The following is a 13,823-nucleotide window of genomic DNA, read 5'->3' as shown; positions in this document are numbered from 1 at the left end:
GGTATCTGTTCACACGGGCTACAATCAACGAAGGTAGCTGACCAGAGCACAGAAACGAGTCACAGAATACTCAAAGTAACACAGCGAGAGTAATGGAATCGAAAATCTGCTGCTGTGTGTTGTGAAACGGTGTGTTTATACTTATTGAGGAAAGAGGCGTCCTGCCGTTTCCATGGCGACACTTCATTAGCTGAGGCGCAGCGATTGTTGACACGAAACGTGCTTTGGCGTTGGGAAATGGGCGGTACGCGTCTGCTGATGTCAGCCTCGGGGGCGGGGGATTTGATTTAGTGCCGCAAAAGCAGGTGAGCCAGGGCGATGCGGCAAGTGATAGGATTATCATAAAATGGCGGCTGATTTCGAGTGCGTTAATGGACGAAAAGTCGGGTAAGGTCCATAGTAAAGTTTTCCACGATCTACCGAGTTATGCTTAAAAACACATGGCCGAACCGTAGGGACAATAAATAAAAAGTCCCGGAACTCTCCTTTAATACTGGGAACGGCGGCTATAAGCAAACAAAAATGTCTCTGGCACTGTGAAGGGAGGAATCTCGAAATAGTCAGTGCCTTTAAGTACCTGGGCATCATGATCAGCAACGACAAGGAGGAACAGGTCATGCTAGAGTCCCTTTGGTCGAAACTGAAAAACCTCACGACACAAGCTAAAGCAGTAGACAGGAAACACTGAAGATTTTCCATCATCCCCACTATAAGATTCTACAAATCTAAGGTTGTTCCTGCCTTGATTTATGACACCGAAGCAATGCCTCTGATCCCAGACTTAATTTGGCCAACATACAAAAGCTTCTTTTGGCAAGGCTTCCTGAACCTGGCTACTTCTACACCGATAGCCATGATAAGAAGAGAACTCTGGCTACCTTCCCTTCTGGCTTTAAAAATGAGAGCTACTCTTATGCTGTACCGCAAAGTCATCACCGCAAGTCCTGGACCTCATCCGGAGGGAAATCGAGTGCGACAACAACACAATGCTGCGGTCTAGGATTATGAGCAGGAAGAGTACTGGGGTAATGGGCCTGTAGTTGGTAGGTACTTTCAGATCCAGGGAGGTTTTTTTTTAACTTTTACTTGGGGGGTGACCCTGGCTGATTTAATAGTAGTGGGTATTTTGCATGAATTGAATGAGGAGTTAACACATTCTGTAATGATGGGGTAAGGCTGAGGGCGCAGAGCTTTATGATGTTGGCAGGGCAGGTATCTCCTTTGCAATTGGAGGGTTTGAGGGCCTAGATGGTATTCAGAACAGCTACTTTGGATATAGGTTGAAAGGAAAAGCTAGAGACTGGCTTAAGAGGGAAGGTGGGGGGGCTAGGCTTAGGCAGTATTATGATCGACCGGTGCATAAGTTTGGCAGTGAGTAGGGCTTTCTTAGTCTTTATTTTGTTACAGAGTAAATTGATTTTGGTATTTAGAGCAGTTTGAATAGTGGTTCACCACGCTTTGTCTGGCTGAACTAAGGAGGTTTGTGCACAAGGGTTTTCTAATTTGCTCAGGTTTACGAAGAGTTCCTTGGTGTTGGAGCTTGCCGTGCTAATTCTGTTGTCATACGAGGCAGCTTTAGTCGCAAAAAAAACAGCTGTGTAGGTTGTGGAAGTGGTGGCGTGTAGCACATGTTACTTACCAACTGGTAATGTTCTTTCGACTGGATGGTCCTCAGACGTATTCCTCATCTTTGATATACATATCATCAGCTTTGCTGCTTCGGATTGCCCCCTGGTATTTTTTTCATACCTGGGGGCACTGTGCTCGATGTCATGGCGTCGATGTCACTCGAGGGTTGCCGTAGAAGGTCGATGTCCTCAGCAGTACAAATAGCTTGAGCCACACCCAGTGGCTTCAGTTCAATTTTTTCATTCCCACCAATCGAGAGATTGATCAGGCGTACCACAAGACCGCAAGCTCTGAAAGCACGGAGTGTAAAAACGCATACATTGTACGGTGGGGTAGGCTGGGTGGGGCGAAGAGGAAAACGTGGGAGGAACATCCAGTCGAAAGAACGTTCCCAGTTGGTAAGTAACTTGTTCTTCGAATGAATTGTGTCCTCCCATGTATTCCTCATCTTTGATAGACTCCCAAAGCAGTGACAATTTGGAGGATGGAGTACCAATAAATTTTAATCATGGGCAGTATGAAGAACAGCCTTTGCAAAAAGACCTCCATGAGACGAGGTAGAGTCCAAACAGAGATGCTTTACAAATGTGTGCATAGACGACCAGGTAGTCGCTGCACATATATCATTTATTGGGACAACCCTTTACAGAGCCGCAGAAGTTGCCATGCCCCTAGTGTAATGAGCTCTTAGCCCATCTGGAGGTTCTTTACCTACCAGTCTATAGCATTCTCCAATTGCTAAAATTATGCATCTAGATATAGTCTGTTTGGTTACTGCCAGGCCCAATTTTTGGCCGGTGTATCCAATGAAGAGTTGGTCATTTTGTCGAAATTTAGCTAGTCTTGAGATATAAAAGCTTAGAGCCCTTTTTGGGTCTAGCCTGTGAAGCCTTTCTTCCTCCTTACCTGCATGAGGGGGAGGGTAGAAAGTTGGCAGTGTTATTTTTTGAGACAAATGAAAGTCAGAGTCTACCTTAGGTAAGAATGATGGTTTGACTTTCAGGATAATCTTATCCTTATGGAAAATGGTTTGAGGAGGCTTACAAGAAAGAGCCTGTAACTCACTCACCCTGCGGGCTAATGTAAGAGCCACTAGTAGGACAGTCTTTAATGTAAGGAGACTTCGAGGACTAGAATGTAATGGCTCAAATGGAATGCATGTGAGAATGTTTAATACCAAATTTAAATCCCAAAAGGGGACATGAAATGGGACTGGAGGGTAGACGTTAGTGAGACCCTTCAGAAATTGCACAATCAATTGTATCTTCAAATAAGATACCTCTTCACAGGAGCGCTTAAAAATAGAAAGAGCCACCCCGGTTTACTTTTATTGATCCAATCTGGAGCCCCAGTTTGGCTAAGTGTAACAGGAAAGAAAGCACCATAGGTGTGCCACATGGAAATGGATCCACATTCTTATCCTTGCACCAATTACAAAATGTATTCCAGCGACGCTGGTACAAGGATTTGGTTGCTGGCATTCTGCCCAAAAGCAAAATCTCCATTACGTCTTCCGGGAGGTCCCAATCCTTATATCTCAGCCTCTAAGAAACCATGCGTGAAGGCTGAGTGTCTTGACCTCTGAATGGAGAACCCGACCTTCCTCTTGCGAGAGAAGATCCTCTCTTTGTGGAAGACGTATCAGAGGGAAGATGAACATGTCCAGAAGGTCCGAGTTCCACGTCGATCCTGGCCCAATCCGGAGCAATTAGGATCATGGTTTTCTTGAACTTTCTCAACCTCCTGATTACGTGAGGAATCACGGGTACTGGAGGAAACGTGTACAGGAGTGGAAATTCCCAGTTCCCTACGAACACGTCTCCTAGAGCTCCTCTTGGAGGAAATTCCCTTGAGCAATACTGATCACACTTCGGATGACACCGGTCGGTCCCGAACAGATACACTTGAGGGGTTCCTCAAAGGGTGAAAATCTCTTGAAGGACTTCCTGAGTTAGCTCCCACTCGGGGGAAACTGTTCTCTGCCTGCTCAGAGCGTCTGCTGCCGTGTTCTGTTCTCTGACCAGGTTAACTGCAGACAGAGAGATTCCTTCTTGTATTGCCCAGAACCAGAGCTGCACTGCCTCTCTGCACAGTGGTAGTGACCCTACACCTCCTCTCTTGTTGAGGTAGTACATGGCCACTGTGTTGTCCGTCATTATCAGGACATTCTTTACCCGTACAGAGGGCAGAAAGGCCTTCAGTGCTAGTCTGATTGCCCTCAGCTCTAAAAGGTGGATGTGTAGTTTGGACTCTGATGGAGAGCAATGACCGCTGATTGTCGAATCGTTGGTGTGGGCTCCCCACCCCATGAGTGAGGCATCCGTCAATACTGCTGTGCTAGTCTGATTGCCCTCAGCTCTAAAAGGTGGATGTGTAGTTTGGACTCCGATGGAGAGCAACGACCGCTGATTGTCGGATCGTTGGTGTGGGCTCCCCACCCCATGAGTAAGGCGTCCGTCAATACTGCTATCTCCGGCCACGGTTGCCAAAAAGATTCTCCCTTCAGAATGTTGTCCTTGCAAGCCCACCGAATAAGGTCTTGAGCAACTCTGCTCGGTACTTGCAGATGATATGACATATATTCCCTGAAAATTGGAACCACTGAGACCTGAGAGCCAGTTGAAGGGATCTCATTCGAAATCAGGCCTCTGGCACCAGGAAAATGCAGGATGCCATGAGACTGAGCAACCTCGAAGGCCGGAAGATGTTGGGTATTCTGGAATTTTGTGACCATCTGCTGAATGTGTTGAGCTCTCACCTCGGGAGGCGAGGCTTTGCCCGAGGAAGTATCCAAGACCGCTCTGACGAACTGGAGTCTTTGTAATGGTATCATATGGGACTTCTTGTAATTAAGGGAGAAGAGAAGCCCAGTCTGTGTAGGGAGAGGCAAGTGATACTGAGATTTTCCTGGGCTTGCTCGGTGAACCTCCTCTCATGAGACTTGCTGCCACTACCACCATCAGCTTGGTGAAAACCCTCGGGCGCAGGTCAGTCCGAATGGCAGAACTCAAAACTGATAGTGAGAACCGCCAACCGCAAACCTCGGGTACTTTCTGTGCTTGAGATGAAAGTAAGCATCCTGAAGGTCCAATGATACCAACCAGTCTTGAAGTTGGAGAGCCTGAAGGATCTGAGAAAGGTTACCATCTTGAAAATTGTCCTTCCTGAGGAATTTGTTCAAATTTCTTAAGTCCAAGATGAGTCTCAATCCTCCGTTCTTCTTGGGAATGAGAAAGTAAGGGGAATACCAACCCTTGTTCCTCTCCGCTACAGGCATATGTTCTAATGCACCTTTCTCCAGCAGGGTTAACATTTTCTGCAACAGGAGTGTATCTGGAATTTTGACAGAGTTGTATCCCGGAGGATGAGCCTGAGGTCTTTTCTGAAAAGGAAGGCAGTAACCCTTCACTACTGTTTCCAGTGCCCAAGCATCTGAAGTAATGCCCCGCCCCGCCATTCGTTCAGATTCTGAGAGATTGTGCCTCCCACCGGGTTCTCGTGGGTCAGGACCCCAGAGTGGCTTAGAGGCAGCTGCAGCAGCAGCTGAGGGTACAGTTGCTGCTGCTGGGGCTGATCTTGCACCTCTTCCTCATCCACCACGAGAGAATCTTTTTTGCCCCCTTTGTCCAGCCTGTCCTCTTCCCCTTCCAAATGAGGAATGGAAACAAAAAGGACTACCTCTCCAGGAAGATGAGCCTGAATAGGTTTGTTGTTGAGGTTGTTAAGTGATTTAGCCGCCACCTTAGAGGTCTGCAGCTTCTCCAGACTCTCATCCGCCTTGCTGCCGAACAACCTCAAGGCGTCAAAGGACATATTGAGTTGTCTACCCTGCACATCCGGTGCAAAGCTTGACTTCCTCAACCACGCAAACCTGCGTAATACGGTGTTAGAAGCCAAGGGCCTGCTGATACTCTCAGCAGTGTCCAGTCCTGACTGGAGACAGTCCCCCATAGCGTCCTTTCCATCTTTCACTATAGTCAGTAAGACGTGCCTTTCCTCGCCTTCCGGAATGTGTTGAGCCGCCACGCTAACACAGTCCCACAGGGTGTAAGTAAACCTCGAAAGGGTACAAGTAACAGAAAAGATCTTGCGAGCCCAGGGATCAACCTTCTTATCATCCCTATACGGGGGAATAGAGGGGTAAGCAGACTGCCTAGTCGATGTAGCTGCCTGGACCTTTCAGGTGTAGGGCGCATAGTTAAGTAGTCCGGATCAAAACCAGAAGGTCTATATTTTCTAGCAAATTCTTTGTTTACAGCCGGTCCAGATTCTGGAGTTTCCCAGTTTTCCATGACCTTCCTTTGAAGGGCTGTAAGAAATGGCAGTATAGGGTCCTTCTGAGGGCCTTGACTGAGGATATCCGTCATGTCGTCTTGTTCATAGGTAGGACATTTCCTGCTCCAGCCCATGAACTCAATGACTCTATTCATGATGGTCCTGTATGATGAATCCGCATGCTCAGCTGGATCAGGTCTGTCAAACTCCAGCTCTGGCAAAGTGTCTATGCCACTGGCTGATTGTAGGCAATCATAAAGATCAGACATCTTCGATGCTGGGTCAATAAGCTCCTCAGGAGCATTCTTTGTACCATTACTCAACCCAAAGGGGGGGAGAATCCTCCTCAGAGGCTTGCTCCTCCTCTTAAATTGAGGCCATAGACTTGAAAAAGTCTTTCTTTGGCAAATGGCCATGAAGGCATCAACATTGGTTTCGATATTGGCGTGCTTCTTATGTAGATGCTCAATGGCTCTTTAATGTCTGCGGAGCAGAACTAGTTCATTTGTAAACCAGATGTTAGTTGGTTTGAAAGGTTTCAGAGATTTGTTTTTGAAGGGAACATGTTGATCTAGCATGACTACGAGGCTGTTGTGGTAGTGGTTGGCGAGGGCCGTGGGCTCTTGAAGTTGGGAGGCCTTGTTTAAATGAGCGTAGCCAAGGTGGGATTGAGAATTTAATTAGTGAGCTTCTGAGTACTTCTCGCTAGGATTTGGATGGGTGGTGGTCGGGTGTTGTTTGGGGGTTTCGAGTGATGTAGTTTTAATTCAATCAGATGGTGATCGGACCATGGGACTGATGAGAGAGATGTTGATGGTCGAATTAGTTGTAAGTATCCAGTCGAGGGTGCATCCTTTCATGTGGGCAGAGACAAGCTTTCAGAAGTTCATGTCATGGAGGGCTTGCACCACAGTAGTAGCTTTATGATCAGTGGGATCATTGAAACCCAGATTGAAGTCACCTAAAATTATGCATTTGGTGGCTGGTTTGAGGAAGGGTGTTATGAGGAGGGGAATTTCAGAGTCAGGTGAGCTGGAGGCATTATGTTGCCGGTAGAGCAGGGGAAGGGTGAAAGAAGTCTGGGGATTAGTTTTAAGTTTAAGTAATAGGGTTTCATATCTCTCAGTAGGAGGCAGAGGAATGGAGCAGATATGGAGATCAGATTTGTAGAGGACAGAGACTCTGCCACCAATGGCATTAGCACTGTCAGTTCTGTGGATCGAGTAGTCTGGGGGAAATCGCAATGCTGAGCATTGGGCCCGAGGCACTATGTAGCCAAGATTCTGTGATGGCGAGTAGGTCAATTTGGTTGACGATGATAAGGACCTGAGCGTCTATAGTTTGGGCGCCCCAGGGATCTGATATTAATAAGGACGCAATTAAGTGGTTTGTTTTGGTCAGTAGTAGGTGATTGGTTGGCATGCGGACTGATGGTAGGGAGAAGGTGTTCGGGTGGTGGAGGTTGCAACATCCGGCTGGATAGCCTAACCAATCTGAGCTTGGTTTGATAGGGTAGGTTGTGTAATCCTAGGGCTTCTGAGGAGTGGGGGGAAAGAAGTAGTCATGAGTTTAGGTCTGGGGGTGCATGTCGTTCGAGGGACAGGCCAGGTGGAAGGATGCTCATGGGCTTGGGTAGCATGGGTGGCAGAGCACTCATGGGCTTGGGTAGAATGGGTGGCAGGACATTCATGGGCTTGGGCAGCACAGGGCACTCATGGGTTTAGGGAAGGTATGTGATAGGGCGCCAGTGCCGCTTAGTGTGCTTGGATTGTTTGCAAGCTTTGGCAGGAAGTAGCTTGGGTAGGGCGAGTTTGCATTAGAGTGGGGGAGGAAGTGCGGGACTGAATGAGGGGTTTAGCAGGGGGCAGGAAGGAAGTGGGCCTGACATGTGGGTCTGTGGGCATATCTCCTACATCAGTAAAGGTGTTCAGGGTTGTTGGGGTTACAGAGATGGCGTTCCCAGAGGAGATGAGCACGTAGGTGGGCCATATTAGAGGCTAAAAGGTTGCTAGGGTGTATATTGTTATTGGGCAAAACACCCATAGCATACTCCTGGGATGAGGCACAAGAACATTGTAATCATAAGGGGCATACCAGGCAGTGCCATCATGCAAAACACATAATACTTTGTAGGCAGGTTGGGCACATTTCAGGCAAACAGGTGGGGTGGCACACATGGCAGTGTTGAGAGGTGGGGCACACATGGCAGTGGTATCTAGCGAAGCACACATCACTTTGTAGTGAAGTGAAGCATGTAAAGAGCTATCAATTGGAGCGGCTGAGGCGCGCAAAGCAGTAACATCAAGCAAGTCATGTAATAAAACAGGTAGCATCAGGTGCATTTGGAGAGCCAAATGATATATAAGGGTTGAAATCATTTATAGGTGGTTTCATAGCGCAATCAGCTGTTGATGATTTGGGGGGAGATGCCGGGGTGAAGGAATGCAGGCAGTATAGGCAGGGTATATTTTGGGTTTTGTAAGGGTAAATAAGGTTGCTTCTGAGTAAGATTGTGTTTGCTGGCCAGGGTGGTGACCTGATGTGGACACAATGCTGAAGAGTGCAATGCTGTGTGGGCAGGTTGGGCAATGCACAGGACTGATTGATGCAGTGTGTGCAGCTGAGAGAGAGGGTTAGGATAGTGGATGGTAAGGTGCAGACACATTGTGAGTGGCGGGGGGAGGTAGGCTATGTGTAAGGGGTGAAACAAGGAGCCTGGATGCAGGGGGTGAAGCAGAGATGCAGTGGACAGACAGAGGCTTGTATGAATCAGTATGAGACTTACCTATGTCATAGACCACGGAGGGGCCGCCGCAAGGTAGGATTTTTCTGGTGGGCAGCGGGGCAACGAGGGAGCATGGTGTGTTGTGCCCATGCCTCCAGGCCCTGACAGGAAGTGGCCTTGCTTCTGGGCCTTCCTGAGCTGGATCTGCTGGCTGTGGATACTGGCAGCAGATAGGCTGATACTGGGCCAATCACAGTGCAACTCAGACGGGATCTGTGCAGAGGCACTCGGGGAGGGCTCTCCAGAGCACATGGCGGTGGCCATCTTGGACAAAGCACCTTCTTCTTCATTTTCAATGGATTCAGCACACGTCGGAGCTTCGTTTTGTGCTGTAAAGGGTTGCAGATTTGAATGAGCACATTTAGGCATAGTGCTTTTCTCAGAACAGTGTAAAAAACAAATTTAGAATATGTTTTGAAGAATATTTGCCGGTCTCCCTTTGACATCCAATTAAGATGCTGGCATCATGGTGGTGTGGGGAGGATGGTTCCTGCCTGCAGATGGTTGGAAACAGGGGCACTAGTAGGGATCTTCTGCCGGACTCACGCTTGCAATCTTCCTCCTGGCTTCCTAAAAGCAAATTACTTCTCTTCCCCTGCAGTCTCCTTTTGTACACTTGTGAGGTGTTAATTGTCTGCAGGTGTTTGGTCAGGGTTGGGTCTGCTTGATCTTGCCTGACTATTAGTGGGACAGCCTACTTTCAGGGTGTGGTAGTCTGTCCACTGTTTCTCAGTGTGTTTTCCTTTTGTAATCTTCATACTCTTAGTCCCTCTCGTCCTTGTCTCAGTCTTTTGGTATTCTAGTAGAGGAATGGATTTATGGGAGTTGTAGTGTTCTATGAAAGGGAAAGAAAAATAGGGTAGATTTTTGTCATAAAACGCGTTTTGGATGTAAGGTTGCTGAGAAATGGGTTTCACAGAAGGAGAGGTAACATTTGCATTGGGGTTGGTCTTGGTTTCCCCTGATGATACCGTCTTCTTTTCCGTAAGGGAAAATGTTGGGGTAGGACTGGACTCTGATGACAATATCCCAAAAAGACAGAGGGGTTGTCGGGTAGGTGTGTATGCAAAAATAAAAGGATACTGCATCTTGCCCACGGGCACTCCTCCCGCAGTCCCCAAGGAGCCTCTGCCCAGGGGATCCTCCCTGGCTCGTCCGCCCCCAGGGTCGGGATCCAAGCACGATGCCCCTCCCCTGGCCAACTGAACAAAGGATCCTCTGGGTCTACAACTGAGAACACCCGCATGTTTCTCACACTACATGGCATGTCCAAAAAACATCTGGTAAGGAGTGCAGCTTCCGCACAATGCTTTTCTTGTGTCTGCGCAGAGAAAATTACTGTCTTTTGGCACCGGAAGCGTGCAGGAGAAAGGTCCAATGCAGGTATAAGTTTGGTAGGCAACCTTCTGCTATTTTTTCAATTGAATACTGCTGCGTAACATATTATGTTCTGTTCCAGTGAATAAAATCCCATATGTATTGCAGAAAGAGTACTTATGACACATAAATATCCTTCCCCTTCCCTCCTCCTAACCCCCTCCTCCACCCCCCCATCCACTCCCCCTCCCCTTCTCTCCCTATCCCCTTCAGTTAATTGCTCTTTTCACTGTTTTGTTGATTGATTCATAATGTAATTGCTTCAACTGTTATATTGTTTGTTTTATGTATTATGTTGTTCCATTGTACAGCGCTTTGGTGTAAGGCGCTTTATAAATCAATAAATACAAATACATATGATATGATGATACATATAACAAAACGTATATGTCTGTATTTAGACAAGCATCAGTTGTGCACACTTAACTGTACTGGTGGTTTTTCAGATATCTATGAGGCATTCATAAAAACTTACATTTGGTTCATCTGGATTCATATGGACCTGAAGAAAAGATATATAGTTATTATTTGCATGCATTTATACATGTATTCATTGTTCATTTAAACCAGTGCAAGGCATACATTAGTTTTCAAAAATTGATTAGCAGAGTTTGCTAATAAAAATTGTTTTGCTTAGCAAACAGACCCACTTGATTAGCAATGTTGTACTAATATTGTTAATGTCACCAGAAGTTATTTGTACCCACAACATGAAATTAGCAACAATACAGCAGTTTTGCGAACCGCTGAAATAAGACATTAGTGAGAGGAGTCAGGCATTGCAAATTCTTTAAACTTCAGATAGACATGCAAGTCGGGTAACTTAATAGCAACGGAAGACAACAAATGTAAAATGCAATTTCTGTAAAATGGTGCATGTCAATACAAACCACTTTGTTTGGCACACTGCTGCCACCCATAGGGCTGCCATACATAGTGAACTTGTATTTAATATTTACTGCAATCAAAGTAAATGTTAAATAAAAGTTTTAAACATCTCTTGTAAATGCTACTCGCCCTTCATAAAAATCTACTCGACTTTGCGAGTGGGCGAAAAGACTTTACGAGCCATAGATCAGCGTCTGTAAAATGTAAAAAGGTTAGCTGCATGAATGGACACAAATATATATGATAAAAAGGCTCTGAGAACAGTTTGGCCAGCTGTCTCCAGCAGGTGGTAATACAATCATAATCATAAAGCACAGTGAGCTCTGGTGATTCTTTTTGCAGTAGATGTACAGACTGGATGGAACTATTGATCACTACTTTTCGTAAGCATCTAGTTTGCTTTGTGTATTTATTATGTAAGAAGAAATAAAGACTAAGCAGAGTGGATTGCATAGCTGGCATATAACTGGGCAAACTAGGTGGAATATTGAAGTTTGTGGTCATCTCACTTTCAGGGTTCCTGGTATAAAGCAACAGGGTGATAAATAGAATGTCAAGGACTATGGGGTCGCCCATGGGTTAAGCACCAGTTTCAAGATGTATGCAACCTGCAGGTTACAGAACTAGAGTTGCCATCAAAAGCATTTGATCATGTTATCATGTACATTTTTAAAAGCGTTCACTTGTCAATATGATCCCTCTTCCCCAACAAAATGAAATATAGTTCACACTATGAAATTAAGACACACTAACCTAAACTTTACTGTAAAGCATGGTGATGATGCAGTGTTTTACAGTATCAACACTGTAATTATGCATTATGTAACAAGTTACATTTTAGGAATGGAATTGCAAGTCTGTCTTGAGCAGAGGGCAAGAGAGGAATGCAGGGCGAGCTATGCTTGCATTGAAGAGGGCTACTTAAATAGCTAACTTTCCTACACAAGTGTCCATTTGATTAGTAAACCTACAGAATTGCATAGCAAATTGCTTTGCGACACTGCTTATTTAATGCCTTGTAGTGGCAACTGCAACGCGAATCAGCTTTGTGACATACATTATCCATTCAGCAAAAACCTATTTTGCAATAAAAACACACACACATACAGTACTAGACTTGAAACCTAGCATGCAAACATAAAGGGCTACTGTTGAACTTGTCAGTAACATCACACCAAGGTCAGGATGGTGTGTGAATGCAAATGCATCTCACCACTGCTAGCCTTATAATTCCTACCCTTGACCTGAAACCGCGCTGCCTCATGCTTTACAGAATCCACATCAAAAGTTTAGTTTGCCCATGGTGACTAGTAGCAGACTCGGGCAATCGTAAACAAGAAACAAAAGAGGAAAGTACTGCTACACAGCAGTTCTTCACATATAGATAGTCGTGTAAAAGATAATTGTTATATCGGGGAACCCTTTTTGTTTACTAATGGAACATATCCCAAAGTTTGTGGCCCGTGTAATTGTCAAGAACGAAAAACACAAGAGGGGCTGCATAGTGAATATAAATGGTTGTATTAAAACAAAAAATTCTCTTACATACACTTGCACATGTAACAAAGTTTTTGGCTTGAGACAGGAAAATATATTATTGTCATGAACAAAAAAACATAAACAATACAATGGTCCCTAAACTAATGTGGTTCTCTAGGAAACCCAGATTGAGACATAGAAGACAAAAAACAAACACATTGAATACACTTTTATATTCATGGTAATTTGAAACCTATGTTTTGAGAAAATAATGCCACATAAATTGCATTCAATATAACTCTTGGGGTCAAAAGTTCTCGTAAGCAGAAATTCTGATACACAGATGCCAAGTCTCTATTACAGTGGAATTTCTGATAAACATATATCGAAATTCTGATAGACGGATGTGATATCTGTGGTGGTGAGATTTTTGATGAACAAATGCCACACCTTCAATAAACAGATGCCAAGTATCTAGTGCATAGAGACTTCTAACGTGCATATGCCATAATCAAATGCTCAAATGCCAAGTGTATTTAGCAGAGAAAAATTGTTCTGATAAACATATATGCCAACGTTGCAGGGGGTAGGGTTGTGGTGCAACCAACAAGTAAATATAGATCACATAAGAAGTGTCAATCTGGAAAACCTGGATTTGGGCTTATTGTTCCCCCTTGCATAAAATTGACGTTTCGGTGGCAATTGCATACTTATTGTAACCGAATCAGAATGATTTCTAGTTGTTCATGCCAGCCGCCTTCTTCAGGGCGAAAAAACGGCCACTGTAACAGAACAAAACAAGAGAGGAAAGAATGAATAGTGTGCCCTCTTGGAGAGGTTGTGTGTTTTCTTTCTGGACATTTCAAGGCAATTAGTAATGGAAAAATGCAGTAAATGCACTAAAAAAGAAAGACAATGTAAGAATACGTTGTTTTGGGTGGGCTTGGAGAAAGTCAGGGTAAAAAGATATTGCTACCTCTGGCATTCTGTGGTGGGCGTGCACTCACCACAGATCGCCTAAGGATTTTCTCTTTATGAAGCCTGCTCTTCAACCGGGGACCTGCATCAAAAATCAGGATTCCACGTGGATTCGAGAGCCGCAGGACTGCTCAACGACACAGGTGTAGGGTGAGCCTGCGTGCAATGGGTAGAGGACGAGAATTTCTAATCCATCCGAAGACATGTACCCCTGTGGGGAGACATGGAAGGAGAAGGAGAAAGGGAGGGCATGTAAATATGTGCTCCTTTCTCCATATGCCGCGCATATGTTAGGGGGACCTCAAACCGTTACTGAACTTCTATCTTAAACTGTTATGGAAGAGCTTGTTGCATATAGACAAAAAAAGGGAATACCTTCAAAAAAGTGGCACGTGTGTGGTGTCCCTTGTGG

General features: G+C 45.4%; 1 protein-coding gene across 1 annotated transcript in view; it reads right to left on the bottom strand.

Moving 5' to 3' along the window:
* Nucleotides 1–13,823, bottom strand: part of LOC138549910 (HORMA domain-containing protein 1-like) — a 1,553,847-nt gene that overhangs the window by 1,101,104 nt on the left and 438,920 nt on the right. Inside the window, exon 8 of the mRNA XM_069642372.1 lies at nt 10,542–10,568. Within this exon, the coding sequence (XP_069498473.1) occupies nt 10,542–10,568 (27 nt within the window). The remainder of the gene's footprint in view (nt 1–10,541; nt 10,569–13,823) is intronic.

This window comes from Ambystoma mexicanum, chromosome 1q (assembly GCF_040938575.1).
Source record: "Ambystoma mexicanum isolate Mex_15411 chromosome 1q, UKY_AmexF1_1, whole genome shotgun sequence".
In the NCBI taxonomy this organism is placed as follows: domain Eukaryota; kingdom Metazoa; phylum Chordata; class Amphibia; order Caudata; family Ambystomatidae; genus Ambystoma; species Ambystoma mexicanum.
Note: the sequence above shows the minus strand (reverse complement) of the source record. Positions and strands in the feature narration are given on the sequence as shown.